At 46.1% G+C, this 27,582-nt stretch overlaps 1 protein-coding gene across 1 annotated transcript; it reads left to right on the top strand.

Moving 5' to 3' along the window:
• The first annotated feature begins 824 nt into the window (after positions 1-824).
• Positions 825-27,582, top strand: LOC310795129 (complement factor H-like). The gene is made up of 7 exons (XM_083657169.1): positions 825-863; positions 5,268-5,371; positions 6,396-6,578; positions 6,833-6,929; positions 11,846-11,922; positions 14,423-14,484; positions 26,846-27,582. Exons 2-6 carry the CDS (start codon positions 5,308-5,310, stop codon positions 14,461-14,463), a joined length of 462 nt encoding a protein of 153 aa, XP_083513295.1. The 5' UTR covers positions 825-863; positions 5,268-5,307; the 3' UTR covers positions 14,464-14,484; positions 26,846-27,582.

The following is a 27,582-nucleotide window of genomic DNA, read 5'->3' as shown; positions in this document are numbered from 1 at the left end:
CTCTATGATAGATGGACTATGCCTCTACATGGATCAAGTGAGTTTGACCTGGAACAATTGACTTTAGATTTTTAATCTTTATTTGAAATCGGACCGTTTTCATGGTGTTCTGACTGATTGGAGCAAGCTTAATATAATAATATAGAAGTAGTTAGTACTACAATACCAAAGGATATATAGATCTAAATGGAATATAACCTTTTCCATGTGTATTTTTATTCAATTTGTGTGATATAACTTCAATTTGTGTATTTTATCGAGTTTGAATGATCGCTTTTATTCTGAAAAATCCTGACTGAAAGTAAGAAATTCCTGCTCCGGATGGGAATTACGGCTCTTTGAAGGGAGCCGGATCTTATGGCTCTGTTCCTTTCTGAGAGCCGTTCAAAATAGCGTCTCCTCGTTCCTTTTTTTTTAATGGGGCGCGCACTACTGTTTCTCTGAGGAATCACTAATATAATGATATGGTATGATTTGGATCAGATTTGATTAGACCCACCACTATTTCATTTAAATTTCATTTCAGAAAGTCGGCAGATGCACTCCGGTTTTGATATTAAGCTGAGTCCGCCCACCCAGGCCAGCTACAGCATGCGCCTAACCAGTGCACCCGACCTATCCTCCCTGCCCCATGCTCCCTGCTCAGCGGACTAGCAGAGGGAGGGATGGAGGTCTAACCTGTGTGTGTGCTGGGGAGCGGCAGGCAGTGAAATTTGTGCACAACATTAAAACGAACGGCTCTCAAGTAGGACTCGGTTCCCTTCGTTCATAGCAAAGAGCCGTTCAATAGATTCGGGTCGTTCGCGAACGTCACTACACGCTGGTAAAGAACACGAGTCAGCAGCTAGTGCAGCAGCAGCAAGGTAAGAGTTGCACCAATAGTCTGTTCGCTAGCTCATTTTCTCGGTAAACCCCATCACCATTCACACTCTGAAGAAAACGATACCGCGCTGCATGTACTGAGCTAAAAATTTTACGTTTACTAGATTATTATCTACCGTTACGCCGCCTCCAGACTGTATACGAAAGCAGGCTGCATAGGCCTATCTCTCTCTCATACATACATGCGTCCACACGCTGTGAAGATTTTGTACAATTTAGGTCAAAGTTAGTCTGGGGTCAGAAGCGTAGCACCATGGTCATCGGCTATGGGTGGAAACATACCACAGAAACTCTCGCATTCCGCTCTAACCTTGCCTTCCGCTCACAAAACATGAGTGACACGAGTTCTAGCGTGAGCTACCCAAAAAAGGAAAAACAACTAAAACCAAATAGTGTAATGGCATCGCGTGACGCAAGAGTTTGTTTATTTTGTTCATTTTCTAAAAGGCCTAAACATAGTCGTCCGTCAGAGCCGTCCCTCAGTGTCACGAGCAATGTTACCAATGGAAACTATGCGTCACCTGCATCGGACACCTCACGATCCTCTCTAAAGCTGTGTGTGTCTCTCGAGCATAAGAGCACCTTTGTTAACTCACTGCGGTCTTTCTGCGCATGCCCGTTGTCAGCTCTCCCTCTCGAGGAAGAGCTCTGTCACACTTCAGAAAGGGAGGGGGAATCACATGGATACGTCAAACGCGTCAAACCGCGTCAGACACACCCGGCCACAGCAGCTGGCGAAACATGGCAGCTTCCAGAGTGGCTGTAGTGTTGACAGTTTCAAATGATGACAAATCAACCACTTTTGCAATATGCAATACATGTCCCGCAAGGTTTCTGAGATTAGAGGAAAGTCTGAGCTGGCGTTACGTTAAACCACCGTGGTGAGGAGGCAGCGGATTTGTTTGGCGTTAACGTTAGCCGTTGTGGTGGCTATGGCTAACTTTAGCTAGCTAGTTGTGGCTACCTTAACGTTACATGCAAGCTAACGTGAAGCTAGCTGCGGGGCAGTCATGATCTATAACGAAACGAATGCGCACATTTACATAAAAGTCAACATCACAGTGTCTTTTCTTTAATCTAGAGGCATCATTTTTCAGTCAAAAGTGAAACGGGCATGCGCAGAAAGACCGCAGTGAGTTAGAGAGGATTGAGATTGGATACTATTTTCTCTTGTAAACTCGCAGGAAATAACGATCAATGCGAATGATTTCATTCGAATGATTTCATTTCGAATTAAAAGGCCTCATGTAACCGTAGCCATTGCCTGTTTCGTCACGTCCGGGTCAGAGGTCTCTCGTCTCGACGTGGTTTCCGGTACTTATAGCGGGCATTTCAGATGCTGGATCGCCGCTTTGTGAAAGTGGAACTAATTTATACATCTATATGTGTCAATATGTGGAATTTCATATGAATATGTGCATGGTAACATGTCAAATTACTTTAGGAAAGTGACTTTGATGACAGAAAGCCATAAGACGTGCTTGGGCGACGAGAGTTACTGATCTTTAAATTTGCTAGCTTGCTAGCTAGCTAACGCTAGCTTTGTCTAAAACACAACAAGGCCAGCAGGTGGCAATATTGCAGCAAAATGGGACTCAGCGACCACTACAAGCCACTCTCTTTGTTGACTATGGCCCAATTTCAATCCGCCCCCTTACTGCCTCAAGCCCTTAGAGGCGCGTTCACGTGAAGGGAGTGAAATCACACAGTGAATGAGGGCTCGGAGTGAGCCCTTTCTGCCCCCTTACCGTAAGGGAGCAGCTATGGCCACTTACGGAAAGGGAATTGCCCACAATGCATAGCGTTGTGACCTATAAAACGGGGAAGGCTGCAAATATCTGTCAAAAAAATAAAAGAACACACGCGCGAAACAAACGGGGTGTTTGCGAGTGCGCTGGAATGCCTTAATTGACAATGAAACATTACATTAATAGGGATTTCAGATTAGACAAAAATATTATATCAGAGGAATGCAAGTAGTTATTTTACACAATCCTAGAATAATCATCGATCATTTCTATTACAATTGCAATCCACAACTTTTTGGATGAATGAGAAATAGTTTTACCGAATCTGTAGGCTATTGTACAGTATTGACATTGTGTATAATGTTGGGTGACATGTCATTATTATGCTTATTTTAATTATAATTACATATGTTGCAGATTGCAGATTTTGCAGTAGGCTACATTTATTTTTAAATGACCTGTTGTCCACTCGGAGCCAGAGCCTGGATGAGAACAGACTCATCAGGGAGTCTATTCCTCAAAGCGTCTTGACAATAAACAATATATAGCGAACCCCAAACGTGCCAGAGTCAACATCATCTTGTCAAGTGCAAAGGGCTCTGCTGTCCCAATCCTCTTATTTATCCAATGTGGATCCCTTCCACACTTGATGACTCAACCACTTTCAGATGGCGGCCATTAGAGGGACTGAGGGTTCAGGGCTTGAGTCTTTAGGGGGCGGATTGGAATTGGGCCTATTACTGGCTTGCTAACCACTGGCTTGCTAACCAGCAGAGCCGCAGAGTGAGCTGTCCGTAACAGGACAAGAGCAGCTTCCAGTTAAGACGCCAGCGGTAGCGTCCTTTCCCCGACTCTGGTAAATCAAAGACACAACTAAAATAAATTATTTCAACGGTATGTTGCTAGAAAGAAGTTCGACTTAACGTTTTCGCCGTTAAACTACACGGAAACATGACATGATCATTGTAGCAGTGTTTGAAGCACAATTTTAACAGAAGTTTTGTAAAAATATTGTCCGATGCAGGACACGCTTCCGTTACAGTAGCGCTTACAGGTTGTTATTGACCCCTTATACAGCTTGTCAACATTGAGCTGCGCGCGCATCGTGTAGGCAAAAAACCGTCAGCCCCGCATTGACAGACAGTGAAAACTGTGTGAAAGCCCCGCTGTCAGGACTGCTCTATGCCCATCTGCAACACACAGTTATATTTTAGTTTTAAAATGCAGTTCTCAGCTTACTACCACAGCTTATCGCCTAGTGATAAGCAATGTTATGCATCGAAATTAACGTTGTTTAATGGGATATGTCTTACAGACCCATACGCACTGGCGCTGTCAATTGGCCAAGCCTATGGCCAGCAATACATATCGTGCATTCCTTTATAACTGGGGATAGCGTAGATAATTATTCTGTAACTTGCAAAGATATATTGTTATGTTGATAATGCACACAACTCAATAATGACATTATGTAACGTTACTTGGTCCGTTAACTAACCGAGCGATGTTGAGCAGCCTACAGTTTCAGGCAGCTTACCTGATTATGAAGAGCACTACAAAGTCGGGCATTTTTAATGATGTCCTCGTTCCAATCAGTTCAACTCAATAATGACATTATTTAATGTTACTTGGTTGTTAACTAACCGAGCGATGTGGCTGTTACTAGCAGCCTACTACAGTTTACCTGATATGAAATGAGCGAGCACTGCAAAGTCGGCATTTTTAACGATTTCCTCTTTCGGCTTGCAACCAAAGACACTTACGGTTAGCATTAAAAGCAGTATGAGTTGACGGGATTTAGTAAAACTTTAGTCCTTGCTTTGTAGATAGTGTAACAGACTGTTCAGTGTTGTGTTGTGTTCTATTGCATGTGTGCGAGGCTGTGTATGTTCCCTCGAGTTGCGTAGAAGAGGATATGTGGGGAGAATTAGGTGAATTATAACGTTACAGCCTGGCTCTATCGTTTATTATTTTATTAACCAAGTGTGAATAGGCGGACCCGAATACTCTCCTACAATAGCTTTCCGATTCTGGCATCCCACTGTACAACACGAAGACATATCTAGCTCGAATAGTTTTCGGCGACTGGAAAACTACTTGACAGGGCTGCGCGGAGTCTGTCTTTCTGCCTCCGTCTTGCGCATCTGACGCTACTTGTTGTCATTGTGACGTAGGCGTATAATTGGTCTATTGACTAACGAATGTAACCTGATACAAATGTCCAGAGAACATAATCTGTAACGTTAGCTGTCTACAATGTTAACGTATTCACTGGGTGCAACGGTTGACAATCATCACTGGTATCAACATCAAATAATTTAACCAAGTTTATTGTAACGAATCAGGTATTCGTCCAGGAACCGGAGGCTTATAGTTGGTACAGGCTTTTATTCAGGGCTTCACACTCATAGCTTCTAGCTCTTAGCCACACACGGCTACGCTCCTAGCTAGCCCACGTCTACTCACGTTCATCACATAGCTTGACTGACATCACACACAAGACAGGAAGTCCCCCTGCTGGTATGCTGCCTTTACGTAACCCTGTAATCCCCACAGACATGTCAAACCCAGAATCGCCACACTATTAAACTATTGAACAAACGTTATGTTACTCACATCTGAGTTTGTCATTTGCAGAAGAGTTCACTGACTTAAGCCAGACCTGCCAGATTTCACCATGATGCTCATGTGCATCACCATCTTCCTCTTCATGTGCCGCCTTGGTCTTGCTGGCACCAAAGGTGAGTGACAAGAGTGTGTAACCTTAGCCCTTTTCCCACATGCGTACCGGAAAATTACCTGTAAGTCAATATCGGACATTTCCCTGAATTTCCCTTCACACCTCAGCGTTCGCATGTGGGAATCTTATCGTCAAATGTATGTTGGGGGGTGGGGCGGGGGGCGGGGGAGAGTGGCCTGGGGTCTGTGCTGCAGGCCACTGAGGCCAGTCAGAAAAAAACAACAAACAAACATGGAGCCGGCGTCCACTCTTTTGATAATATTGCTGATGCGCTTTTTCCTCAAACGTAGACAGCGACGCAGACAAATTAAGGCGAAAATGGAAAGGGATATACGTGCGATCAGAAACAGATTCATGTTCGCAGTCTTATACCCTATATGAAGATAGACTAAACCGGGGACAGATGATGACAGTGTTAAGTACCTCTGCGCTGCTGCGTGAGACTAGAGCCGTCTGGAAGCGAGAGAGACCAGGAGGGAATTTATTTTGGGAAGATGCTCTGAACAATTTTGACGACGTGGAATGGAAGCGTCATTTTCGCATGTCCCGGTGTACGTTCGACTACGTGCTGAGTCTGGTCCGACCCGCACTAACACGCAAGATCACCCGGTGGCGAAAACCACTGGAAGCGCGTTTGCGACTGGCAATAGTCCTTTGGTGGTACGCAACACCAGGGGAATATCGAACAATCAGCTGTGTATTTGGTGTTGGACTGTCTACTGTGTGCACTGATAGCGGAAAATGACTGGACCCCTTTCTCACCTGTCTGCCTATCGCGGCATACCGCTCTTCTGACTGGCTCAAAACGGGTGAAATGGCCGCGACGACGGGGTCGCGCTTATACCGGCACGGCGCCTTTCCCACATGCAGGCATTAGACCACGTTCCGGTCATTTTGCGGTACAAAGCGCATGTGGGAAAAGGGCTCTTGTGACATTAGCGTGATTAGATAAAGGTTGATGTTTAGACTTGTTTAATAGTCATGTTTTTTTCATCTGTATTTTATTTATTCTTTTACTGCTCAAGATTGTCCCAAACCTGTTGGAGGAAGCAACATGGATTTGACTTTCGCCGACACAGGAAAGACCGCATATGCCGATGGATCTGTCACTACGTTTCAGTGTGCAACCGGCTATCAGAGTGCGGGGGGTTCTCCGATGATTGCCTGTCTCGCAGGGAACTGGAGTGCTGTGAACCTTCAATGCCAGCGTAAATATTTGAACTTTGTTTTTGTATTTTGTTTACTATTTATCTGTAATAATAGTCAATAATATAATAATTCAAAATATGTTTAAATCAGCAATACTTACAGTAGATAACTTTGTACCGATTTTCCAATGCTCTTTGAGATGGATGACTGTTCTGTTTCTCTGGACCAGTCTGTCATGTCAAGTGCATCACTTCGCCCAGTCATTTTTGATAGATGAATTCTCTCCTCCTGACAAGGTTCTTCTACTCTTCAGGTAGAGATTGTGGCTCCCCTGGAGAAGTGGGAAACGGGTTCTGGAACATGGATGGGACTCAGTTTGGAGACACTGTTATGGCCGTTTGCAACACTGGGTCAGTGATGAACTGTTGTTCTTGATAGTTGAGTAGAGAAGCTTTTTCCTTTTTTTTAGCCTAAAAGAGAATTTTTATATTTTTCAACCTGGACCCTATTTAATTTTATTTATCTATAACTAAGTAATATGAACAGAAATCGTTGAAATTGGAGCAGTATTGACCAAGATCGTTTCAGTTGGCAGCCGTTTTTCCCACACGCCCCTACTGCACTAAACAAGCTTGTTATTACCACTGACACGATCAGATTATTCCAAAGGGTAAAGCTGTGTTCACACAGAGATATTTATTTTTCACTCTGTTGCTCGATTCAACCCCTTGGAATCGCTCTGTCGCTGTGTTTAAATCGCTCCGCAAACCGGGAGGGCACTCGGGCCGAGGTGTTCATACTCGGAGAGAGGGAGAGACTATTTTGTGCACAATTGGCAGCACCTGTATCGGCCTGATAGATGTGGGCGGGGTGCAGCGAGCTTCGAGAGAGATCTTCACTGTCAAGAAACAAGCAGCACACAGCTCTAACGTTAGACAGGATGAAAACACAAACACAACTGTTTTCCGCCGATGCAAGAATGAATAAATAATCCGGGGTTACGGCATCCTGCGACTGTTGGCAGCGAAATTTCACTCGAGTTGGGATATTTCATCTCGGGCGACGAGCGAATTTTGGCCCTATCGCTCTGTCTCTGTCGCTTGGATGCCCAGCGATTTTTCTCCAGGGCGAATATACGCTCAATCGCTCGTTTGCATTGACTTTGTATGTAAACTCAATGCCAGCGAAAAACTTTAATAGGTCAGTGTGAACGCACCTTGAGCTTCCATACCGCTCACCTGGCGTAACCCATGTCTCCACAAGCCCTGAGATGCCAAGTTGACTTGAAAATAAGTTATTTACACCCTGTTTTTAGCTGAAATATCAGAATCAGAATCAGAAAGACTTTAATGATCCCCGGGGGGAAATTGGGACAAGTTACAGTAGCTCGCTCACAGAACACACATAGCATCAAATAAAATAAAATAAAATAAAATAAAAATGAACCGTAGTAAATGCAATATTAAGCAAATAAGCAGAAAAACACAACATAGCATAGAATAACTAGTAAATGCGATAGAAGCAAAAAGCAAAAAATAAGTAGAATGTCTAAGTAGCAAAATACAAATACGTAGAGTAAGTATAGTATACATTCCGTGTCAATTATCCTTATTGCACATATTGCACATATTGCACGTGATTTATATTGTCGGCTTGCCCTATACGTTACACGTGGCTCAGCCAGGCACAGTTAACCTATCGGCTGGCTCAGTCTCAGGGGGACTGAGCGTCTCCGAGGTGCTCTTTTAAGAGAGGCATTAAATAGACCAATGGCCACGGGCAGGAATGATTTCCTGTGCCTCCGTATTGCATCTAGGTGGAATCAGTCTCTCACTGAACGTACTCCTGTGTTTGACGCCGTGGAGTGGGTGCGAGTCGTTGTTCATGATGGAGCGTAGCCTGGACAATGTTCTCTTCTCTGACACCGCAGTCAGAGAGCCCAGATCCAGCCCCACAATGTCCCTGGCCTTACGGATAAGTTTGTTGAGTCTGTTGGCATCCGCTGCCTTCAGCCTGCTGCCCCAGCACACAATAGCATACAGGAAGGCACTAGCCACTACCGACTCGTAGAACATCCTCAGCATGGTCCGGCAGACGTTGAAGGACCTCAGCCGTCTCAGAAAGTAGAGACGGCTTTGCCCCTTCTTGTAGAGTGCATCAGAGTTCTTAGCCCAGTCTAGTTTATTGTCAATGTACACTCCAAGGTACTTGTAATCCTCCACTATGTCAACACTGACCCCGTGGATTGAAACAGGGGTCACCGGTGCCTTGACCCTCCTCAGGTCCACCACCAGCTCCTTTGTCTTTGACACGTTGAGCTGCAGGTGGTTCAGCTCACACCATGTGACAAAGTTGGCCACCACATCCTGATACTCATCTTCATCACCATCTTTGATACATCCCACTATCGCAGAGTCATCAGAGAACTTCTGAAGGTGGCAAGACTCTGTCTGGTAGGTGAAGTCCGTGGTGTAGATGGAGAAGAAGAAGGGAGAGAAGACCGTCCCCTGTGGTGCTCCCGTATTGCTGACCACTCTGTCTGACACACAGTTCTGTAGGCGCACATACTGTGGTCTGCCAGACAGGTAGTCCACAATCCAGGCCACCAGGGGGGCATCCACTCGCATCGCTGTCAGCTTCTCACCCAGTAGAGCCGGCCTGATGGTGTTGAAAGCACTGGAGAAGTCAAAGAACATGACTCTCACAGTGCTGGCTGGGTTGTCCAGGTGAGCGTAGGTGCGGTTGGTAAGGTAGATGACCGCATCCTCCACTCCCAGTCGGGGCTGGTAGGCGAACTGGAGGGGGTCAAGGGATGGTTTGACCATAGGCCTGAGCTGCTCCAGGACGAGTTTCTCCAGGGTCTTCATGATGTGGGACGTCAAAGCTACCGGCCTGTAGTCGTTGGAGCCACTGGGTCTTGGCTTTTTCGGTACAGGAACGATACAGGACATTTTCCACATCACGGGGACCTTTTGGAGACTCAGGCTCTTGTTGAAGATCAGCTGTAGTACATCACACAGCTGGGGGGCACAGGCTTTGAGCACCATGGGACTGACGCCATCCGGGCCGGCTGCTTTCCTTGTGTGTAGTCTCAACAGCTGATTCTTCACCTGGTCAGCTGTGATGGTCAGCGTGGGTGGGGGGGGGAGTGGCATCATCAGCTCTGAGGCCCTTTGGGGGGGGGGGGGGGGGGGGGGGTGTGGCCTCGTCACTGGGAGACGGGGTATGGCCTGGAGGATGAGAGGGGGGGGGGGGGGGGGAGGTGGGCCATCAGCCGGGGCCAGAGGGAGAGAGAGGGGGGGGGGGGGGAGCCGTGTGGCGGGGGCTGCTGTTTGTATACTGCAGTCGGGGGAGGGGGCCCCCGGGCCAGCCGTATCAAATCTATTGAAAAACAAATTCAATTCGTTGGCCCGATCAACCCCCCCCCTCCACCCCCCCCACCCCCCGCTTGGTTAAAGCCAGTAATGGCTTTCACACCTCTCCACACCTCCCTCATGCTGTTTTGCTGGAGCTTTGCCTCAAGCTTCGACCTGTAGCATTCTTTAGCCACTTTAATGCTCGCTTTCAGTTCCCCCTGGATGGCTCGGATCCTATCTCTGTCCCCCGACCTAAACGCTCTTTTCTTGGCGTTCAGAATGGCCTTGATGTCTTTAGTAACCCAAGGTTTATTATTCGGGAAACATTTTATTTCCTTTGTGGGTATGTTACAATCCACACAAAAGTTAATGTAGTCCGTAATGCACTCAGTGATCCCGTCGATATCTTCACCATGTGTGTCACAGAGTGCCTGCCAGTCTGTTATCTCAAAACAGGCTCTAAGAGCCTCCGTTCCTTCCTCTGACCATACCCTCACTGTCCTAGAGGTCACAGGCAGTGTTTTCACCCTCGGGGTATATCTGGATCTGAGGGAGACTAGATTGTGGTCGGAGCGGCCAAGCGGGGGGAGGGGTGACGAGGAGTAAGCATCCTTCACGTTTGCATACATCAAGTCTATTGTTCTGTCACCCCTAGTGCTACAGCTCACGTACTGTTTAAAGTTAGGCAGTGTCTTTGTCATAGTCACGTGATTAAAATCCCCTGATATCAGTATCAATGCACTCGGATGCTTAGTCTGTAGACCAGCAATGGCGTTGTGGATAGTGTCACACGCTGCTGTCGGATTAGCGGATATAGATTGCCACAACAATCACATGAGAATACTCCCTTGGCAAATAATATGACCGTAGTCCTACAGCTAAAAGCTCAGTGTCCGGTGAGCACAAGCGTTCTTTAATGCTGATATGAGCCGGGTTGCACCATCTGTTGTTAACGAGAATGGCAAGCCCACCTCCTTTCCTCTTACCACACAGGGTGCTGTCCTGATCTGCTCGTATCGTTTGGAATCCGTCAATTGATGCATTAGAGTCCGGTATATCTTTGTTTAGCCAGGATTCCGTGAAGCACATTAAGCTGCACTCCCGAAATTCTCTCTGTGTCCTCGCCAGTCCTGTTAGTTCCTCCATCTTATTCGCTAACGATCTTACGTTGCCCATAATCAGAGAGGGGAGACTTGGCTTGAATCTCCTACGTTCCCTCCTTGCCTCGTTTTTTCTCTGCCTCTAACACATATGTGCACCTGGACGTGCCTGATTTATTATTCCTCGAGCACCTGGCTACATATAAAATAATATGAAAATAGGATCCAGGTTGAAAAATACCGAAATTCTCCTTTTAAGTAGGTTAACTGTAAAAAGGTCAGTGTCTACCATTAAGTTTCCCAGTCCAAAAACAAATGACTCCTGTCAAAGTGGGTGTTGGGCTCCCTTATTATCTAGCAGTGACCTTCCAGAGATTCCAGGAAGTCACAGTCATGCCTACAGTAGTTGATTAGTTTGATACCTTTGTCTAACACTGTACCTCTGAATATGAAGCACATTGGATAAAAATGGTTTCTAAGTGCAAATTTGGACAGTGCTCTGAATGTACGATCTAATGGGTAATGGACGACAACGCTGATGACTTATTAAATTTCTCAAAGGACATTTTTGAGTGCTGGTCTACTTCTTCTATAACCATTGTGACTTTGTGTGGCCATGCACCTTAATGCAACTCGATTTTTGAGTGTGCTCGTATTCGGTGAGTTTGGACAATCTAATGGGTAGCCAGGATATGCTCTTGTGTCTCCTGATTGTGCCAATTTATCCATACACCCAAAGCCGCAGTGATGAGTATGAAACGTATTGATAACAAACCAGGAAACTGCATGCTATTGTAACCCTCACACTCCGTCATTTTTATTGCACAGAATGTTCTTTACTTAAAAAAATCTGTATTGTTACTTTTTTAGTTACCGTTTAGCCGACCAAAATGCTCAAAGGACTTGTCATGCCGAAGGATGGACGGGCAGGGTGCCTACATGTGAAGGTTAGTTCATCTCTGTTTCTATTCATACACAGGCGCACAATGTCAGTTACACCAAAATGCTTGAGTGTCTGTTTCCATTCTAAAATACAAAATGCACCCTATGTGTGTTTGTTTTAACACGTTCACTGCCATTGACGAGATATCTCGGCTTACAGAATCCAACGGTTCACTGCCAATGACGAGATATCTCGGCTTAAAATTTTTTTTTTTTTTTTTGACGGTGGGACGTGGATCAACGCTCCCCACGTCTCCTATAAAAATATTGGAGTCAGCGAACGTGTACAACCCATTCCACGGACCCACTAAGTGGCGACAGTGCTCTCCACACTAGAAAAATCAGAGCCAAAACTGTAAGGGAACGCGCGAGGAAACCATTCTCTACTGTAAAATGGATTGGTGAAAACGCTTTCACTTTCGCGCATTATCGCGCTGGGAGCTGGCGGTGGGGGATTCCAAAAATAGACTGGGTGGAAAACACACTTTGAAACACGCAGCATAAAGCCTAGAATCGCACAAAGCTTCATCAAAGCTCTCAAACCCAAGAAACGAGTGAGCCCTATCCACACTCGCTGCCAGGGAGGGAGGCTGCTCAAACTCGCAGCAGCAGCAGCAGCACACTCGCTTGTGACAAACGCTGCTGAAAGCCACTAGACACGCCCACGGAGGGAGGAGTTTGAAGGAGAGGGCGTTCAGAACTATATTGTTTAGATGTCTGATCTCTCACTGATGCCAAAAATAAATGGTTAAAGTGACTGTTCTGCCTGTTTGATTGAATTTCACAAAACTGCGATTATCTCAGCTTTCAGTCTCAGACCCTGAAACCATGCTGTACTCAACGGCTAATATCTACATAACTACTAACTCTACAAACTAACTCTTTTAGACAGAGAAAGCACACATTCTATTAGTACTTTTGTGAACTTTGTGTTCACAAAGTCCAAGCAGAAAATAATCCTCGGCTCTTGTAAAATGAGCCAGAATCCTCAAAAAAAACCTCTGGCAGAACCTACCTACAGTAAAAAAAAAAAGGCTGGCAGTGAATGTGTTAAACATATTCTCCGTGTAATCTTGACTAATGCTGGTGTTGTCATATTTGGTTGAGTGGATGATTTGTTGAACTATGTTCTATAATCCTACTCACTATCCATGGTTTTCCTTCTAGTATAAACATGCATTTATCAATTAATTCAATGTTGCTGTGCTCGGAATAAGAATCTGGATACATCATAGAAGTTGAAAGTTAAAGTGAAAAGAATGTATACGTAAGGTCTTTTTGTGATATTACAGCTATTTGCTATATCTTAGATTTTGTTTGTTTGAGAACAACAACAAAACTAGTTGCAAGTTGGCCTTGCTTTCTAATCCTAATAATTCAATTCAGACGATACTAAATCAGTATAATAAACTATGATCATTATGCAGATTGATTTGGAGCATAATCAAACACTGCTGAAAAGCACAATTATTTGAACATTTCCTATGAATAAATATCCCCTCCCCTTCCTGTCCCTGTACTAAACTGAAACACTTGAGTTGAAATGTGTGTATGCATTGATATGATTTCATATGGTTGCATAATGTTTTTAGCCATTTTGAATGAAGCACGTGTCTCAATTTTGGTATATAACCCTCTTATACTTCTGTTGCCAGGGCACCATGGTGCGATCGCTGTTAAAAGCATAGTCCAGCCTTACTAAGTGCTGTGAATGTACAGTACGCACTGTTTACTGACAAACCTGTCAGTAACGGTCAACATGTGCAGTGTTGGGGGTAACTCATTACAAAAGTATGTCATATATTACTTTTAGCAGTAACTCAATGCTAAAAGAAACCAACAGGATTTCAGTAATATTATACCAGTTACTTCATCAAGTAACACAAGTTACAAATTGAATAATTCTTTTAAATCAAAGCATATGTTTTAATAGATACAATAATGTCCTAATCAAATTGTGTGTTTTTATGCAAAAAGACAACCCACTATAGATGACAATAACAAAGGAAAAGAATAACATTTAGAATTTTGGACACTTTACACTGACTTCAAGACACTTGAAATTATTTTTCGGGATGGTTCCAGGGCGGCGATGTCATTCTACTACATTCTGCTGTTATTTTGGTGAAAGTAATGCAAAAGTAGTGTAATAAGTAACTGTCTCTCTCTGGGATGCAGCGCAAACCTCCAGACAGCTGCTTTGCTTATCGTTAAAACACTGGGATGCTGGTGACTTGATTGTTGCAGCTTGCGCATTTCTCGTTCACAACGAGGAAATACCAGCTGCAACAATACGCCCTGTCACACCTGAAGCGTTCTGTTTCTGCGTGCCTGCCATGACCCAATCCCTCCATGAGGCATTGGCTTGTTTGCAGTGTTGCCAGGTATATGGTGAGTTTCAACCCCCATTTGGTGTTCCAGAGGGCCACAAACCTGGCAACCACACAGTTTGTTTGACACTGCAGTGAGGGAATGGTTTTGACACGATTGTATTATTTCTATCAGCTGCGAGCCGTGAGCCACCAATGAGAGTAAAGAGAATCTAGGATCTACAAGAGAATAAAACGGTAAGATGCTCCATCCAATTAGGCAAACTAAGGACTAACAGCGCTTCGTCCTCGTTATGCTTCTCCCTTCTTTTTGTTTGCATTCGCTTTTAACTGTTTGCATCTCAGTTTTGTGTCTTTTCCAAACATTTTAACACTCAATCCAATCTGTCTAATCTTAATTAACTATGCGTTGTTGCATGAGGCTTGCATGCATCTGTGAAGCTTTTCTTCTTACCACAGCATTTGTAACCTACGATGTTTGTACGAATTCCTTCCTATTGTTGTCGTCGTCGTTCTTGACACAGAATGGTGCTGATTGGCCGGTGAGGGTGCCAGTCTGTCCCCGCCCCCCGTCTCATAGAGATGTGGAAAAGTGGTACACATGTATCTGGACATGCTGGTTGGATTTTGCCTCAATTTATGGCTTGCCATTTTTAAAACATGCACAAATGTCTCACTGTAAAAGCATGGCACAGTAATCAGTCCACTTGCGAATCCTGAAGATTCATCACAAACATCATTTTAAAGAGATCTACCAACTAGCCACATGTTGATATTTTGAGATTCGAAGAAAAACAGCCATTTGAACTTGTGTGTGATCACAAATACTCTTAATAATAATAATAATAATAATTCATTTATTTTGTATAGCGCTTTTCAAAACCCAAAGACGCTTAACAGTAAAACAAAAAAGACAAGCAACAGGAGGGAGGGGCAGGGGGGAGAGGGGGAAGGAGGGTGATGGTTTGGAGGAGGTGGTCAGGGGTGGGGGAGGTTGTAAGCTTGGGAGAACAGATAGGTTTTAAGCCGGGTTTTGAAAGTGGGGAGTGAGGGAGAGTCTCGGACGGTCTGGGGGAGGGAGTTCCAAAGTCGGGGTGCGGCGCGGGAGAAAGCACGGTCACCAAAGGTTTTGAGTCTGGATGGGGGGATGATGAGGGTGGCAGTAGAAGAGGATCTGAGTGTACGTGAGGGGCGATGGGGGATGAGGTCAGTCAGGTAGGGGGGGGCTAGGCTGTGGAGGGCTTTGAAGGTGAGGAGGAGTAGTTTGAAGTAGGGCTGGGCGATTAATCGAATTTTAATCATGATTACGATTTGGGCTGTCCACGATTATGAAAACAAGATAATCGACATCAAACGATTTTGCGGCTCTTGTCTCTCTCGTTCTGTCTTGTGTTATAAATCAAGCGCACCCCTTCCTTTGCTCTGCCCCTCCCCCAAAGCCCAAAGCACACCAGCTCGAGTTGTGAATGGCTGTCATGTGAACAGAGAGCCACGGCACGTTTCTCCTCCCCGCTTATTTCCGTGGTAGCACAAGAATAAATGACAGAAGTCACAGAAAGAGAGCCGCTGGTCGAGAAGAGAGGTGAAACAACGTATGTGGGGTGGAAACACTATGGGTTCGCCGAGTTTAAAGGTCCTTACACTGCGCATATCTTGCACTGTTTGTTCCAAGTCTGTGGCTGTGACAGGTGGGTCAAAACTCGCATCGCAATTCCGTGCTGTATATTCACATCGCTCTTGATGTGTAACTGATGTGTAACTTACACATCAAGAGTGATGCGAATATACAGCACGGAATTGCGATGCGAGTTTTGACCCAACCTGTCAAGATATGCGCGGTCATGGCAGCACCCCGCAACACGACCTCTCCCTCTTTCGTTTAATCACTTGAAATCCACTCACAAAGTGGTCTATGACCAAGAAATAACGCTAAACGAACAAAAAGACAAAGCCCCATCTAGTTACTCCTGCCACCGCAAAGTGTCATCGATTCAGTCACTCTTTACAATGCGACCGCATATTCAACAGCTAACGAGCTCACAGATAAACATTAACAATAGCCTATTATGAACCTAAACGTAAGTCGCTTTGGATAAAAGCATCTGCCAAATGAGTAATTTAATGTAATGTAAACAAACGTTACTCAATAGCGTTCTCATTTCGTTAGATTTGAGGTTTAAGGACTACTAGTTCAGATGTTTACCAACATATTGAATGTAGATTAATAGTTGCAGTTGGTTGTGGCAGTTCACTGCAACATAGTAGGCCTACATATACTGTATATTTATTTTAGTTTTTATTTTATTTCTAAATCTTTGCACTTTTATTATTTATTTTCACTTATTTATTTATTTATTTATTTTCAATTATATCTAAAATCCAAAGACATCCAATGTTAAAAAGAAAAGCCAGTGTCAATGTTCAATAAATTCATGATGTTCTCAATGTCAATGAGTAATCGTGTTAAATAATCGTGATCTCAATATCAATCAAAATAATCGTGATTATGATTTTTGCCATAATCGAGCAGCCCTAGTTTGAAGTCAATACGTTGCTTAACGGGGAGCCAGTGGAGAGAGTGGAGGACAGGGGTGATGTGATCACGGGACCGGGTGTGAGTGAGCAGGCGGGCAGCTGAGTTTTGAACCATCTGGAGTCTATGGAGGGAACGGGAGGTGATGCCAGTGAGGAGGGAGTTGCAATAGTCGAGGCGGGAGGAGATGAAGGCATGGATGAGGGATTGAGCAGCAGGGGGGGAGAGGCAGTGTCTGACTTTGGCGACATTGCGGAGATGGAAATATGAGGTTTTTACAACAGAGCTGATGTGGGGATCGAAGGAGAGGGTGGGGTGCAGGATGAAACCAAGGTTGCGAGCCAGGGGGGAGGGCGTGATGGTGGAGTCGTCAATGGTGAGGGTGATGGGTCCGGTTTTATTGAGGGTGGATTTGGTGCCAATGAGGAGGGGTTCGGTAAGGTTTTGTCGCTGTTGAGTTGGAGGAAGTTGTGGGTTAGCCAGGTGTTTATTGCGGATATGCAGTTTTCGATGTGGGTTCTGGAGGGCTTTGGTGCTGATGTAGAGCTGAGTGTCGTTTTTGAGGATGGGGGTGATGGCGGCGAGTTTGTAGACAGAGGGGACGTGACCTTGGGAGAGTGACTGATTGAAAAGGGCAGTGAGGTGGGGGATGAGGGCGGGGAGGCAGGCCTTGGTCAGGGGGGTGGGGAGGGGGTCGAGGGAGCAGGTGGTAGACTTGGAGGCGGTGATAATGTCGGTGATGAGGGAGGAGTCAACAGGGGAGAAGGCAGTGAGGGAGGGGGGAGGGAAGATGAGTGTTGAGACAGTAACTGCATTTTATTTTGAAATTCAGTTGACTTTGCCATTTCCCACGGATATTGTCGCGTTTTTCTTTCATGGCTTGACAGAAGAAGCCTGCCTGCACGCGCCTAGTTGGCTTGAAAATAGAACTCACGCCTAAACGATAAAATCGGCAAGGCACAGGCGAGGCGTGGGTACACGCAGGGTTCACGCTCAGGCGCACGGTGTACACAGCCTCGTTGACTAAAACGGACGCCTATTTAAAAGCATGGGTAAAGGCAAGGCCTAGGCAAGGCTTGGGTGGCCGGTGTGAACTAACGGCGGGTTCACACATACGCCTAGAGCGACGCTTTAAGCAACGCATAAAATTTAGGCGTCCTTGTTAACAGATGAGAGCGTTCACACAGACCGCTGCTGCGCTGAAGCCACGCTCTCGCTGCGCTGCATTTATCATTCAGGCGTATTTTTTAGCGTCTAGGCGCGCTGAACTGTCAAGCTATGCAGGAAGTGAGCAACAAGAATGGCAAAGAGCGTCCTGTTTATTTTCACAATTGAACCAATTTCAAATAAAAATATTATTAATCACATTGTTGGCTTTTGTTTCTGACGGACTTGGGCCATATTTTCTACCGAGTTTGCCCAAAAGCGAATCAACGATAGGCTACCTTATTAAACACAGACCCGCAAATGTAAATGGGTGGCGGGCATGCATGGTGGGACTCTATGTCTCGGATATCATTAAGCTACAGACCGAAATAAAATAGGCTGGTTAAAATTACAACACTTTATTGTTTGTGCACACTCCATTGTGCTATAGCCTATGTCAGCGCAAATTCATTCACATGATTACCCGAGGGAAAATAACAATTACAGCCGGCCAGGAAATAGACAGACATCGTCACTTGCACATTACAATAAAAAAGAGGTTTATATTACTCACCCATGCTATAAATCAGATCTGAAAAGTGTAAAAAACCGCTGCTCATGTGATCAGCGTAGCGCAGAGCGGGGCTTCAGTGTGGCGTCCTGTGTGAACGCAAATAGGCGCCTAGCATGCATGAAGCGATGCCTATATGCGTAGGCGTAGCTTTAAGCGTCACTCTAGGCGTATGTGTGAACCCGCCGTAACGCTACGTTCACACAGGGCACCTACGCCTTGCCTTGCCTCAACCCACGCCTACGCCTACAGACCTTGAGCTGTGCGTGAACCTATCACAACGCTTTTGCGATCACACTGCACGCCTATTCCACGTTCACCTGAGCCGAGTCACAAGCGCCTCTCCTCTCTCCCGAGTGTTTTTTTTTGTCACGTGTGGTCCCAAATTATCATGGGTAGGTAAAATAAATCGCATATATTTAATGTGCTATTGATGCTGGATATGTATAACCAGGTCTCCTTCTTGGGTGACTGCTGTCATAGAGAACTGTATGCTGTTGTACTAAGTGGATTAACTTTTCATTGTCCATCTTGCTTCTTCGGTCGCTATTCTCTCTCCTGAAGATGTGTTTACCGACGGGGAGAAAGCCCCACGTGATAGCCCCCGTCAATCTCTCTCTCTCTCTCTCTCTCTGCTGAACACTGTTGTAGTAACACCATTTTATTTTGAAATTCAGTTGCCTTTGCCATTTCCCACGGATATTATATGGCTTGACAGAAGAAGCCTGCCTTCACGCGCCTAGTCGGCTTGAAAATAGAACTCACGCCTAAACTATAAAATCGGCGCAGGTCAGGCAAGGCGTGCGTACACGAAAGGTTCACGTTGAGGCGCCCTGTGTACACAGCCTCATTGACTGAAGAGGACGCCTATTTAAAAGCGTGGGTAAAGGCAAGGCGTAGGCAAGGCTTGGGTGCCCTGTGTGAACGTAGCCTAACGCTATCTCCACAGTCCACACTTTGCACTGTGCGAGGCTGCCAGGCAGCGCTTCATACCAATCGCTCATAAGATCATGGTGATTTTGCAATGTCAGCGGAGGTAATTGTATATTCACTTTATTGCAACTTCGGGATGGCAATATCTGCTGCTTTTACCTTGTCACAACAGCCAACCAGTCGAGTCCGCTGCACTGTGCACTCGCTTACAGGCAGCAGAGCCCCGACGGCCGACGAGCCTCGCTCTGTCCCTCTGTGCAGGCTGAACAGAGAGCACTGAGGTGTCAAGATTTAATCTCTGAGCCTTCTGATAGGCTATTGCTCGATGTGTAACCAATCAGATAGCGATGTGGGCGGGACATTGCTCCAGATCACACAGAGGGAACTAGGAGACAGGCTTCTTCCAGCTGCAGCAGCCCCAAATTAGCGATTTTTTTAATTAAATTATTATATCGGCAAACAGCCAATGAAAATGCCGATACAGATAATCGGCAAAATGCTGAATATCGACACCGATAATCAAAAATGCTGATAATCGGTCGACCCCTATTCTGTATAGATGATGGGGTGGTGGAGGTGGTGTAGGTGTTTGGGGCATTCTGTATAGATGATGGGGTGGAGGTGGTGTAGGTGTTTGGGGCATTCTGTATAGATGATGGGGTGGAGGTGGAGTAGGTGTTTGGGGCATTCTGTATAGATGATGGGGTGGAGGTGGAGTAGGTGTTTGGGGCATTCTGTATAGATGATGGGGTGGAGGTGGAGTAGGTGTTTGGGGCATTCTGTATAGATGATGGGGTGGAGGTGGTGTAGGTGTTTGGGGCATTCTGTATAGATGATGGGGTGGAGGTGGAGTAGGTGTTTGGGGCATTCTGTATAGATGATGGGGTGGAGGTGGTGTAGGTGTTTGGGGCATTCTGTATAGATGATGGGGTGGAGGTGGTGTAGGTGTTTGGGGCATTCTGTATAGATGATGGGGTGGAGGTGGAGTAGGTGTTTGGGGCATTCTGTATAGATGATGGGGTGGAGGTGGTGGAGGTGTTTCGGGCATTCTGTATAGATGATGGGGTGGAGGTGGAGTAGGTGTTTGGGGCATTCTGTATAGATGATGGGTGGTGGTGGAGTAGGTGTTTGGGGCATTCTGTATAGATGATGGGGTGGAGGTGGTGTAGGTGTTTGGGGCATTCTGTATAGATGATGGGGTGGAGGTGGAGTAGGTGTTTGGGGCATTCTGTATAGATGATGGGGTGGAGGTGGAGTAGGTGTTTGGGGCATTCTGTATAGATGATGGGTGGTGGTGGAGTAGGTGTTTGGGGCATTCTGTATAGATGATGGGGTGGAGGTGGAGTAGGTGTTTGGGGCATTCTGTATAGATGATGGGGTGGAGGTGGAGTAGGTGTTTGGGGCATTCTGTATAGATGATGGGGTGGAGGTGGAGTAGGTGTTTGGGGCATTCTGTATAGATGATGGGGTGGAGGTGGAGTAGGTGTTTGGGGCATTCTGTATAGATGATGGGGTGGAGGTGGAGTAGGTGTTTGGGGCATTCTGTATAGATGATGGGGTGGAGGTGGTGTAGGTGTTTGGGGCATTCTGTATAGATGATGGGGTGGAGGTGGAGTAGGTGTTTGGGGCATTCTGTATAGATGATGGGGTGGAGGTGGAGTAGGTGTTTGGGGCATTCTGTATAGATGATGGGGTGGAGGTGGAGTAGGTGTTTGGGGCATTCTGTATAGATGATGGGGTGGAGGTGGAGTAGGTGTTTGGGGCATTCTGTATAGATGATGGGGTGGAGGTGGAGTAGGTGTTTGGGGCATTCTGTATAGATGATGGGTGGTGGTGGAGTAGGTGTTTGGGGCATTCTGTATAGATGATGGGGTGGAGGGGTGTTTGGGGCATTCTGTATAGATGATGGGGTGGAGGTGGTGTAGGTGTTTGGGGCATTCTGTATAGATGATGGGGTGGAGGTGGTGTAGGTGTTTGGGGCATTCTGTATAGATGATGGGGTGGAGGTGGTGTAGGTGTTTGGGGCATTCTGTATAGATGATGGGGTGGAGGTGGAGTAGGTGTTTGGGGCATTCTGTATAGATGATGGGGTGGTGGTGGAGTAGGTGTTTGGGGCATTCTGTATAGATGATGGGGTGGAGGTGGAGTAGGTGTTTGGGGCATTCTGTATAGATGATGGGGTGGAGGTGGAGTAGGTGTTTGGGGCATTCTGTATAGATGATGGGGTGGAGGTGGAGTAGGTGTTTGGGGCATTCTGTATAGATGATGGGGTGGAGGTGGAGTAGGTGTTTGGGGCATTCTGTATAGATGATGGGGTGGAGGTGGAGTAGGTGTTTGGGGCATTCTGTATAGATGATGGGGTGGAGGTGGAGTAGGTGTTTGGGGCATTCTGTATAGATGATGGGTGGTGGTGGAGTAGGTGTTTGGGGCATTCTGTATAGATGATGGGGTGGAGGTGGTGTAGGTGTTTGGGGCATTCTGTATAGATGATGGGGTGGAGGTGGAGTAGGTGTTTGGGGCATTCTGTATAGATGATGGGGTGGAGGTGGAGTAGGTGTTTGGGGCATTCTGTATAGATGATGGGGTGGAGGTGGAGTAGGTGTTTGGGGCATTCTGTATAGATGATGGGGTGGAGGTGGAGTAGGTGTTTGGGGCATTCTGTATAGATGATGGGGTGGAGGTGGTGTAGGTGTTTGGGGCATTCTGTATAGATGATGGGGTGGAGGTGGAGTAGGTGTTTGGGGCATTCTGTATAGATGATGGGGTGGAGGTGGAGTAGGTGTTTGGGGCATTCTGTATAGATGATGGGGTGGAGGTGGTGTAGGTGTTTGGGGCATTCTGTATAGATGATGGGGTGGAGGTGGAGTAGGTGTTTGGGGCATTCTGTATAGATGATGGGGTGGAGGTGGAGTAGGTGTTTGGGGCATTCTGTATAGATGATGAGGTGGAGTAGGTGTTTGGGGCATTCTGTATAGATGATGGGGTGGAGGTGGAGTAGGTGTTTGGGGCATTCTGTATAGATGATGGGGTGGAGGTGGTGTAGGTGTTTGGGGCATTCTGTATAGATGATGGGGTGGAGGTGGAGTAGGTGTTTGGGGCATTCTGTATAGATGATGGGGTGGAGGTGGTGTAGGTGTTTGGGGCATTCTGTATAGATGATGGGGTGGAGGTGGAGTAGGTGTTTGGGGCATTCTGTATAGATGATGGGGTGGAGGTGGAGTAGGTGTTTGGGGCATTCTGTATAGATGATCGGGTGGAGGTGGAGTAGGTGTTTGGGGCATTCTGTATAGATGATGGGGTGGAGGTGGAGTAGGTGTTTGGGGCATTCTGTATAGATGATGGGGTGGAGGTGGAGTAGGTGTTTGGGGCATTCTGTATAGATGATGGGGTGGAGGTGGAGTAGGTGTTTGGGGCATTCTGTATAGATGATGGGGTGGAGGTGGAGTAGGTGTTTGGGGCATTCTGTATAGATGATGGGGTGGAGGTGGAGTAGGTGTTTGGGGCATTCTGTATAGATGATGGGGTGGAGGTGGAGTAGGTGTTTGGGGCATTCTGTATAGATGATGGGGTGGAGGTGGTGTAGGTGTTTGGGGCATTCTGTATAGATGATCGGGTGGAGGTGGAGTAGGTGTTTGGGGCATTCTGTATAGATGATGGGGTGGAGGTGGAGTAGGTGTTTGGGGCATTCTGTATAGATGATGGGGTGGAGGTGGAGTAGGTGTTTGGGGCATTCTGTATAGATGATGGGGTGGAGGTGGAGTAGGTGTTTGGGGCATTCTGTATAGATGATGGGGTGGAGGTGGTGTAGGTGTTTGGGGCATTCTGTATAGATGATCGGGTGGAGGTGGAGTAGGTGTTTGGGGCATTCTGTATAGATGATGGGGTGGAGGTGGAGTAGGTGTTTGGGGCATTCTGTATAGATGATGGGGTGGAGGTGGTGTAGGTGTTTGGGGCATTCTGTATAGATGATGGGGTGGAGGTGGTGTAGGTGTTTGGGGCATTCTGTATAGATGATGGGGTGGAGGTGGAGTAGGTGTTTGGGGCATTCTGTATAGATGATGGGGTGGAGGTGGTGTAGGTGTTTGGGGCATTCTGTATAGATGATGGGGTGGAGGTGGAGTAGGTGTTTGGGGCATTCTGTATAGATGATGGGGTGGAGGTGGTGTAGGTGTTTGGGGCATTCTGTATAGATGATGGGGTGGAGGTGGAGTAGGTGTTTGGGGCATTCTGTATAGATGATCGGGTGGAGGTGGTGTAGGTGTTTGGGGCATTCTGTATAGATGATGGGGTGGAGGTGGAGTAGGTGTTTGGGGCATTCTGTATAGATGATGGGGTGGAGGTGGAGTAGGTGTTTGGGGCATTCTGTATAGATGATGGGGTGGAGGTGGAGTAGGTGTTTGGGGCATTCTGTATAGATGATGGGGTGGAGGTGGTGTAGGTGTTTGGGGCATTCTGTATAGATGATGGGGTGGAGGTGGAGTAGGTGTTTGGGGCATTCTGTATAGATGATGGGGTGGAGGTGGTGTAGGTGTTTGGGGCATTCTGTATAGATGATGGGGTGGAGGTGGTGTAGGTGTTTGGGGCATTCTGTATAGATGATGGGGTGGAGGTGGTGTAGGTGTTTGGGGCATTCTGTATAGATGATGGGGTGGAGGTGGTGTAGGTGTTTGGGGCATTCTGTATAGATGATGGGGTGGAGGTGGAGTAGGTGTTTGGGGCATTCTGTATAGATGATGGGTGGTGGTGGAGTAGGTGTTTGGGGCATTCTGTATAGATGATGGGGTGGAGGTGGAGTAGGTGTTTGGGGCATTCTGTATAGATGATGGGGTGGAGGTGGTGTAGGTGTTTGGGGCATTCTGTATAGATGATGGGGTGGAGGTGGTGTAGGTGTTTGGGGCATTCTGTATAGATGATGGGGTGGTGGAGGTGGTGTAGGTGTTTGGGGCATTCTGTATAGATGATGGGGTGGAGGTGGTGTAGGTGTTTGGGGCATTCTGTATAGATGATGGGGTGGTGGAGGTGGTGTAGGTGTTTGGGGCATTCTGTATAGATGATGGGGTGGAGGTGTAGGTGTTTGGGGCATTCTGTATAGATGATGGGGTGGAGGTGGTGTAGGTGTTTGGGGCATTCTGTATAGATGATGGGGTGGAGGTGGAGTAGGTGTTTGGGGCATTCTGTATAGATGATGGGGTGGAGGTGGTGTAGGTGTTTGGGGCATTCTGTATAGATGATGGGGTGGTGGAGGTGGTGTAGGTGTTTGGGGCATTCTGTATAGATGATGGGGTGGAGGTGGAGTAGGTGTTTGGGGCATTCTGTATAGATGATGGGGTGGAGGTGGAGTAGGTGTTTGGGGCATTCTGTATAGATGATGGGGTGGAGGTGGTGTAGGTGTTTGGGGCATTCTGTATAGATGATGGGGTGGAGGTGGAGTAGGTGTTTGGGGCATTCTGTATAGATGATGGGGTGGAGGTGGAGTAGGTGTTTGGGGCATTCTGTATAGATGATGGGGTGGAGGTGGTGTAGGTGTTTGGGGCATTCTGTATAGATGATGGGGTGGAGGTTGTGTAGGTGTTTGGGGCATTCTGTATAGATGATGGGGTGGAGGTGGAGTAGGTGTTTGGGGCATTCTGTATAGATGATGGGGTGGAGGTGGTGTAGGTGTTTGGGGCATTCTGTATAGATGATGGGGTGGAGGTGGAGTAGGTGTTTGGGGGCATTCTGTATAGATGATGGGGTGGTGGAGGTGGTGTAGGTGTTTGGGGCATTCTGTATAGATGATCGGGTGGAGGTGGAGTAGGTGTTTGGGGCATTCTGTATAGATGATGGGGTGGTGGTGGAGTAGGTGTTTGGGGCATTCTGTATAGATGATGGGGTGGAGGTGGAGTAGGTGTTTGGGGCATTCTGTATAGATGATGGGGTGGAGGTGGAGTAGGTGTTTGGCCTCAAGCCCTGGGAGGGCTTTACGCAGAACCTGCAAAGTGGAAGAGCCAATCAGCGACTGCGCTCGCTCAGTGCCCTGTGATTGACAGCGCAAGTTGGCCAATCAGGAACACCACTAGCACTGCACTAACAAAACAATAATGGCCGCCTCTTTGCCTGTCCGTCTCGAGGAGTAATGTCAATGTTTGTCTAGTTTAAACAGCCATAAAGTGCAGTTATTGCAGAAATAGACTCAATAACAACAATTAAACAAGTACAGGAGTATCGCCACAACCGCGGAGTTTCTCGACAGAAAATATGTTTTTTGCCATTCTCCAGAGTGGATTTGGGTTTGACTGGATCCAACACTGATTGGCTGTCAAGGTGAACACCCGCCCAACCTCGGCCCACTGCAAAACACTGTTGTGAAGGCTTCAGGCCAGACGGGAACGAAGAACGAAATGAAATGTGAGTTCAGGTGAGCGTCTGGTGGTTTACCAGCCTACATGGGCTTTGCTTTCATGACCAGTCGTTTTTGGATTGCAGCTCTCGGAGTGGCTACTCTTCAACTGTGGCCGTGAAAGATGAAGAGGGGGATTTATAGTAGGGATGGGCATTTCTAGCAAAAACACTATTCGAAATTCGCTGGCCAAAGTCGACTTTTAATCGAAATTCGGAAAAAAAAAAAAATGTTTTTTTTTTTTTTTGGTGAGTGAAATGTTGCATTGTCTCCCCTGATTCTAAATCTAAGGCTTTATTAATTAATAGAAACAGCTTCTGCTGTGGATTTTTAGCTCAAACAAGCATTGCACCACTGAAGTAAAGAACATTTTTGAAAATAAAAAACAGTTTTGACAATCATGAGTGGTTCATTAAATATTTAGTAGGCTCAGGTCTGAGTGCCAAAGGGGTGCCAAAGTCACCCCCTCTCCCTCTTCATGGGATTTCATCCACCATTCATTTTTCCATAAACCTTGCTTAAAATGCTTATAGAAATTGTTTTACTTGCTCAAACCAAGCGATTTGACTATACTTAGAATCAGGGAAGACAATGCAACATTTCACGCAATTCTTTTTCTTTTCTTTTTTTTCGAATTTCGAATTTCAATAATAAAAGTCGACCTTGATAATAACAACGATTATTCGAAAATTCGATGCCCATCCCTAATTTATAGCACTCTTGGTAAGAAGAAGATGGACGACCACCAAGATCATGAAATCATAATGTGATGAGCGGGAACATGATGTGATGGAGGAGGAATTAGCTTTCATATCCTTAACTGATTCACCCGCATGACGAATGCATTTTGCCTCCTTTCTCTTATTAACCTTGATACGTTTGGCTGACCTGTTGAAAAAGCTCTCGGCACCATTTCTCTCATAATCCATCATGTCTGCTCTTTTTCGCTGTGCGTCTAGGCTCTTTGAAACTTCCTGTGTGAAACGTCATTGTCTAAAAACAAACTAATTGACCCGCCCTCTACTTCCCTTTTCAGCAACAAGCGGAGTTATCCTGTGGGGTCGGCCGCCCCAGTATAACTGACTGCAATTTGCCTATCAATGGGTTAAGAAAGAGGCGTGGCCATGACTGATCGCTTTATTATACACCTGTTAAAATGCACTGTTATTGCCTTTGAAGTTTTGATGTGACAGAACTAGGGATGCAACGGTATGAGTTTTTGACTGTATGATAACCTTGGACAAAAATACCACGGTATCGCGGGATTGCTTACCATTTGTGTTTCAGCAATTGTGCGCCGCGCAACGGATCCCCTCCACCTTACTGATCCACTGTAGTGGAGTGAGATTTGAATATTCCATATGCCTTAAAACAGAAGTTACAGTATTTTATTTGCCAATTTAGTGTGTGTGTGTGTCTGGATGTGCACGTTTATTCTGGATTTATTGATTAACTGATGCTGAGAGAAAATGTGTAAATCACAAAAGAGACTTCACTCACATCATTAATAACTGCGCAACGGAACCCCTCCACCTTACTGATCCACTGTAGTGGAGTGAGATTCGAATATTTCATATGCATTAAAACAGAAGTTGCAGTATTTTATTTGTAAATTTAGTGTGTGTGTGTGTGTGTCTGGATGAACTAATAACCAACCAAAACGAAGTAACTTTTTGTAATTTGGTTGCTTATTAGTTTAATAGATTTGTAGAAATTTATATTCCAGAGCATCATGAGATTTGTAAATATATATTTGTTAACTTAAAATTTGTT

The sequence above is a fragment of the Poromitra crassiceps genome, assembly GCF_964638095.1.
Source record: "Poromitra crassiceps genome assembly, chromosome: 20".
In the NCBI taxonomy this organism is placed as follows: Eukaryota; Metazoa; Chordata; class Actinopteri; order Beryciformes; family Melamphaidae; genus Poromitra; species Poromitra crassiceps.
The sequence above is the reverse complement of the archived record's forward strand: the minus strand, read 5'-3'. Positions and strand labels throughout refer to the sequence as shown.

Bases quoted from the DNA above. Each gene is read 5' to 3' on its own strand.
- LOC310795129 (XM_083657169.1), top strand. From the start codon at position 5,308: ATGATGCTCATGTGCATCACCATCTTCCTCTTCATGTGCCGCCTTGGT. The intron at 6,579-6,832 runs GTAAATATTTGA...TCTACTCTTCAG, and splicing joins TGTGAACCTTCAATGCCAGC to GTAGAGATTGTGGCTCCCCT. The intron at 11,923-14,422 runs GTTAGTTCATCT...TATTTCTATCAG, and splicing joins CAGGGTGCCTACATGTGAAG to CTGCGAGCCGTGAGCCACCA.